This window comes from Gavialis gangeticus, unplaced genomic scaffold (genome assembly GCF_001723915.1).
Source record: "Gavialis gangeticus isolate Ggan-Ray unplaced genomic scaffold, GavGan_comp1, whole genome shotgun sequence".
In the NCBI taxonomy this organism is placed as follows: domain Eukaryota; kingdom Metazoa; phylum Chordata; order Crocodylia; family Gavialidae; genus Gavialis; species Gavialis gangeticus.
In genome coordinates, this window is record NW_017729025.1 from 54,683,859 (window position 1) to 54,690,632 (window position 6,774).

The 6,774-nt window shown below is 47.7% G+C and overlaps 1 protein-coding gene across 8 annotated transcripts in view; it reads right to left on the reverse strand.

Moving 5' to 3' along the window:
• GPATCH2L (G-patch domain containing 2 like) overlaps window positions 1–6,518 on the reverse strand; it is a 54,958-nt gene extending 48,440 nt beyond the window's left edge. For 6 of the 8 annotated variants that reach the window (XM_019518774.1, XM_019518768.1, XM_019518772.1 and 3 more), the window contains exons 1-2: window positions 6,444–6,518; window positions 4,853–5,520 (exon numbers count right to left, since the gene is read on the reverse strand). In XM_019518774.1, the coding sequence (XP_019374319.1) occupies window positions 4,853–5,511 (659 nt within the window). In that variant the 5' untranslated portion in view covers window positions 5,512–5,520; window positions 6,444–6,518. Of the gene's footprint in view, window positions 1–4,852; window positions 5,521–5,636; window positions 5,718–6,123; window positions 6,203–6,443 lie in introns of those variants that run through there. The other 2 variants (XM_019518770.1, XM_019518771.1) reach the window with 2 other exon arrangements.
• Between the last annotated feature and the right edge of the window lie 256 nt (window positions 6,519–6,774).

A 6,774-nucleotide genomic window follows, 5' to 3' on the forward strand; every position in this document is an offset into this window, starting at 1 on the left:
CTGTTTATGGGGTTTGAAATGGGTCTGGGGGTCAGTACAGTCGAGGTCTTGGAACATCCCTATTTGTTACATTGTAAAGTGAGTTTCCTTTATGTGAATTTGAGTAATGCACCATTTTCCACAAATGCATGCACAGCATAAAGCGAAGGAAATCTGTATCCTTATGTGTGGCTACACAGGATCTCCATGCACCCTCAGAGGAGCAATGCACAGCAGTGTGTAGTTATAACAAACCCCAATCTCCTCAGAGAACTTGATGAGGCACAATGCAAAGGGACAAGTGAACATCACCTCCTCTCCAGTGAGCTGTAAGTGCACAATAAAAAACAAACCAAAAATAAAACACACACTGTGAAGCATAGCCAGGTTTTATAAAAGCAATACAAGACAACCGATTACACTGGATACCTACAAAGTCTGAACCTCCACTGGTGCATTAGAGTTCTTTTAAACATACAGATAAAAGAAGATCACACCCACATTCTAACATGCAAGTTAGCACCGGTTCTAAACCAACCTGTTATGAAGTACGTGCCAGCCACCTCCTACCTGTTATACGAGGAAGACAGTGGTTAAGGTATGATACTAAGAATCACAAGGCCTCTTTTTCATTCTCAGTTCTGCTCCTGAGTCACTATAACATCATGGGCAATCCCTTGGCATGTCTGCTTTCTCATTTGCAAGAAGTGGATAACAATCCTTACAGGGAATAGGGTGCAAGGATATGGCATCCTCAGAGGAAAGGTACCAGAAAAAGTAAAACCATCATCAAATGAAGTTTTTATATCAAATCAACAATAAGGCAGGGTCTCTAATTACACCAGCCTTTTGATTCCTTATAGATATACATTATTGCCAGTGCTCTGCTTGTGGTATCACCATAAAAGTTTTGTGGAAAGATACCTTTGCCTGCATCCCCTTTATATTTCATGGCTGGAAAACACACTATCCTCTACACAGGCCTCTCCTCAGGTCCAGTAAGCACTGATTAATGACCTCCACTTGCAAAGGAGGCTACTTACCTTAACCATGAAATAATGAATGCTATTGATCCAACAAGCTACTGCTATAGAGTGTTATTGATCACCCAATCTTTGGTTAAAATGGTCCTCATTTAGCAATTTCACTGTCGCAAACACCTGGAGCAAAGCATGCTTATAATTAAATAGTTCGGGGAAGTTAAAGCGAGAGGTGATGGACAGAGATCTCAGCTTTCCGCCATTTATTCCTGCTCCTGAGCTATTGTTTGTGTCAGCAGGGATATTGATTTTCTATAAAAATAAGAAAACAAGAGGCACCAAGGGGCTGCAGAAGGTCAGGCTGGGCTGGAGAAGGAGGGGGAGGCTGAACACTCTATCTCTGTCACTTGCCTTCCAGGAGAAGGGAATTTTTTCTTTCCTGAGAGATTGGCCTCTAATACATCAGCTTAGCCAGGCTCCGGGCAGTAACCAAAGCAAGGCCCTTACAAAAAGGAAAGGAACTAATCTACAAACAGAGAAGTAACTGGTTCCTCTGCAAGTCCCTAATACATCAAGGTTAGGCTGGGAGGCACCTCCTTCCTGGCTAGTAAACTTAGCTCAATGCCCAATTTGGAATAGAGTGATATAAAACAAACCTTACTAGACACCAGCTTACCTCAAAGTAGAAAGAGCAGGTGGTACATCTTCTGTGAACTGAGTGGAGGCTATTCAGAGGTATTTTCCAGTAGCCCTTGGACTGAAGTTCGTTGTGCCCATTACAATCACATTAAGCAAAAACACATTTGAAGCGCGTGTAGTTCAGATGAATGAGAGTCTCCATTTACTGTCTGTCAGCAACCCACTTGGGGGAGAGCATTCCAAAACAAGGAGGGGTTGGTGTTACTTCTAAAGGTCTTAGCAACTAACTGTCACCATTCTTGTACCAGCACAGAACCCCGAGGTGAAGGACAAATTAATCCACTGCTTCTCTCACCTCTTGGGCTCCTCCAGCTTTTGCCTATCAGTTCTCAAATCTCTTCCATGCTTATTTTAGATCTGTCATTTGCTCCCTTCCCCTATCTCTCTCTCCTCCTCTCAATTTCAGTCTTTTATCTTCCCCTGGCTGTTACAAGATATTCCGTACTTCCTGATGCGTGTCTGCATGGGTACATGACTATGTGTGTGGAGGGGATGTTCCAAAATTCTCAGTTGCCCCCAACCTATTTTAACAATGATACTATCTCACATCTTTCTCCAAAAAAATGGATGGGTCTGGCCCTGGAGGCAGTCTATCAAAGTTGCTTCCTCATTAAGGTCCTGAACTAAGCTTACTACATCAATGGGAGCCTCTCCATTGAAAGAACTGTTTGAAGTTAGACCCTTGTGGCTTCTAGAAAATGATACAAGCGCTGAACTTTCTTGCTCCACAAAGATTCTAACTGCAGTTAACCCAGAGGGAAAGAGGTGCAGGGGAACAGCAACACTGAATGATACAAAACGTTGTTCACCTAGTGGACAATGGTGCTGTTTTTCCGGTACTCCCAATTCTCCACATGCATGAGATGCAAGGAACCCAATTCAATCCCAAACTGCTTTACAATATCCACCAGACGACTGGTTCTGCTTCCTAGCCTCACTCGCTTTTGTCAGACAATTCCTATTGCCAGTTTGTGACCAGGTCCTTGTTTCTATTTTCACCACTTCCCCAGTATGCACCCTTGCCACAAGCTATACAAGGCATTTCCCTTGTGGTACCAAAGGAAGCAGCTACAGCAGAATGAAAGTGATATAAACAGAGCCCACAGACCCTGGTACTTCTAGAAGCAAGGTGTTATAGAATGATAGAGGCCAAAAAACAATCCTTCACTGTTGTGAAGAGCAATCTACAGAGAGGAAATCGATGGATTATTTCTCCCTTTAACTCAGTGATTCTAAACCAGGGTGACATGACACCCTGAGGTGCTGCAAGATCTTTTTAAGGGTGCTGTAGAATGTTGCCCAATAAGAGCACCATTAGGTATGTAAACACCTACATTTGATTCATAAGATGAACCCAGAGATTCCAAATAAGAATCCACAGCTTCAAAAACATTCTGAGCTGTGTTCTGAGTTCTGTGCAGCAGAAGAATTTCTCTAGTTTTTTTGACTACAGAAAAATACAAGTGAAGGCTAAGAGCTGGCATTTTCCAAGGAGTGCCCTGAGTCATACAAGGTTCAAATCTACTGTTCTAACTCTACCACATCTACTGAGCTGCAGGCAAGACCATGCAAGTGGGGGTTAAGAGGATCCAACACTTGGACCGCTATTTCCCAGAGAGTTCCAAGGATTTGGCAGCAGATGGCAAATGTCATTTTACAGAGAAACATGCATAATAATTAGCCTTAGAGCAAGGGACCCGCTATGACAGAACAAAACAATTACCTGTCACACTCAACAGGTGATAGACCCAAACAAAGCCATGCATTTGTTCTCTCAATAGCTAAATGAAAAGAGATGCTTGGTAAAAGCTAGTTGTTTTAAGTTCAGTTTAGCCACAGTGGAATTCAGTTTAGCAAAGACACTACACCTCAAGAAGCAACATTTATTACTACTTCATGAAATGAGAGCATCCATTTGCCTGCTGTCAGTAGTGGTCAATCTTCAGGTGATACTCTGCACATTGCACTCCAGGACTACCGAATAACAGCACTGTCCAGAGAGAACTATCCTTTCTTCTGTCAGTAAATCATGATCTTGATCTATGGCTTTGCTACTACTATAACTTGCAGTTAATATTCACTAAATGGAACAAACCAGAGGCCACCAAAAGCTAAATATGTGCAAAAAATAGCAGATGTCCTACTGACAGAAGTCAGGGATATACTTGAACATGATCACACTCACAAACATCTGGCTCACTGCCTGACAAGCCACAATCTTCCAGAGCACTTAAGCTAACCAGTCCAAAGGAGCGGAGAGCAGCATGTTTCCAACTACAGGCATACACCTCCAGCCTGAGGTTCTGCTGAAAATTCCCTCAAGCTACAAAAGACCACACTCTTCTCCAGACCTTTCCCCATTAGTGCCAATTCAGTTTCGTTTAGTTTCTACTTCATTCTCAACATCCTCCTAGTTAGCCTATTAGAGTCTTGGTTTCCAAAAAAGCTCCCTGTATAGCAGAGGTATTTTTGCTTCAACATATTATCATAAACAGCATTTTAACATAGGTGCCATGCAACTGCCTTTAATAATCTCACAATTTCTAAAAAAATCCCAACAGCAAAGTAATAAAAGTGTATCTGAGAAACATAATAGTTCTCTCTCTTTCTTCTCCCCACCACTACTCTTCTACAAACAATGAGAAATGCTCCAGCTTCTCAACCACCTAGAACAACTTATTTTTGGGGAAGCTGGATTAGAAAAGCATGAAAATATTTCTACCTCTCATGAAAACCGCGGGGGGGGGGGGCAGGAATTCACAAATGCAAACAAAACACTATTCTGATCATGGCACATCAAGTACCTGCAGGCAGAGTTACCTGGTCATTAGAGAAAATCTGCCCTGCTTTCCTTCAAAATTTCTAATAAGCCCCTGGAAATCCGAAACTGAAGTCCAGGTCATTGGTCACGTACTGGTTTATCAACATGGATTTACATAATAAACGTAGGGCCACCAGCCTGTGGACACAGGCAGGAGATTCATCACCTGGAGTTACGGACATATCAGTTTGTCAGGTTTTTGGGAGGCAGTTTATCACCACAGGGATAACTGCAAGAATTGGGCGATCTGACCTTTGCAAAGGTTTTTGTGTTTTTTTATTTCCTTAAGATAAAACTTCACTGAATTACATTTGAGAGGAAACTACCTCAAACCATCTGTAGCACAGGAAAGGAATGGCCTAGGGAATCTCACCATTCAGACATGTTTTCATCGGAGCCCTGTTTCTGTTCATCCGCCTCACATTCCATCCTCTCCTTTCTTCCTCCTTTGTTGAGGAAGGGCCTGTTCTCCGCTGACTCGCAAAGGCCGTGGCTGGATGACGTCCAGGGGGCATTCTCTTTCCAACGCGACAGGCGCTGCTTCTTAGCTGACTTGAACCTGCAGCCCCGCTCATAACTCCACTCTGATACCCTGAGTTTCTGCTGGAGGCTAGCAGCCACCTCTGAGGTCATGCGCTTGACCTTCCGGCGACGTCTCAGGGGTCGGCAAGGCGCGTTCTCTGTAAAGGAGTCTGACTCGTGCCAAGAGTGCTGCTTGCTTCTTAGGGTGGCACTCAGAGCAGGGTGACGTTTGGCCACTGCCATATCATCTGAGTCACTGAAGTTGGCAGTCAGGACCTCACGACAATCCTTCATGGCTTCATCCAAGCTTGACTCTGAGGCCTCACTGTAACAACAGGCATGCTCCGCCTGATGCGTGAAGTCTGAGCGCCGTTTACGACCCCTCCTCTTCCTAAGCTGACGCCGCTGCTGCCGCGGGCTCAGAGCCATCTCTTCCCACAGCTCGTCCAGCTTGTTTTGTTCCGAAGTCTGCTCCAAGGCCGAGGCCAAGTCATGTACCAGCTCATCCATGGGCAATGTCTGCTAAGACAGGAGGGCAAACAATCAGCCCCAACCATCAACACTTCCAACACTATGTTTTACATCCACGTAGGCCAGAATCTTCACCACAGCAGCAACCGGCCAGACAGACTTACCTTGGTTAATGCAGCCTGAGGGGATAAACAGGTGCTGCTGCCTGCATGACTGCTCACTTTCCCCCTACACAACTTCCCCTTCCTCACCCAAGCAGCAAAGAGGTTCTTCTGCTGTAGGGGCTGAAGTCAAGGCCTTATGCCTGACAGAGACACCAGACAGTATTTTCTGCCTTGGACCAAAGCTGGGCATAGTGCTTCAACAGGGACAAGGCCTGCAGCCAGATCGCTCTCTGGGGTGTTTTGTCAGACCTTACAAGCAGAAAACCACTCAGTTTCGGTGCCTCAGAGACTGGGCAGCAGACATACAAGCCCAAATGCCAGTGCCAAGGTGACTGTGCCACATAGTGCAAAGGGTTTGCTCCAGGAATGGTCTGGTAAGCAGTACACAAAACCAAACCCCAAACCATAAGGGCCACAGAGACCCTGTTTTTACTTCAATAACAAGGCGGGGGAGTGTCTTAGCACCATGTCCTACAGCAACACGCACCTTGCTGTGCTCCCCGAGCAGCTTCTGCCGGCCAGGGCGGGCTTTTCTATCTCCTACCTGCACCCGGCGCGCGCCATCACCCCGCACCTGCCCCCTGGCCACCCCTGCTCCGCCTGCCAGGCCCCGAGCGCCCGCAGCCCCAGCCCCAGCCCCGGAGGCGCTCCCCTCCGGCGGCGCCTCCCCGGGGCCGCACAGCAAGGGGCAAGGGCGGCGCCGCTCCGCTGACCATAGGGAGCGCGGAGCCCTCCCAGCGGGGGAGGCGGGCCAGGCGCGGAGCTGCTTCCCCCGAGCCACCCCAGGCCTAACCCATTCCCACCTACCCGCCAACGCCTGCTGCAGCTCCCCAGGAGTCCGCTCCGTACGGTACTTCCGGTCCGCGCTCACTTCCGCCCCGCACGACGCTCCACCCCTCCCTCCTCTGGGTGGCCCCCGCTTCCGCTGCACACTGGTGGGAGAAGGAGGGGGAGGGAGGATGCGGGGAGCGGCGTTAGGCACCTTCCCAACACTCCTCCCCCACCGCGCGGCCGCCTCGGGGTGCAGCTACGGCTCCACGCCCCTTCCCGCCCCGGGACCAGCTTCAGCCTCCAGGCAGTCCCGCACGCGGGCACCTGCCCGGGTCCACCCCCCTCACAGCTGCACCGGGCTTCTGGG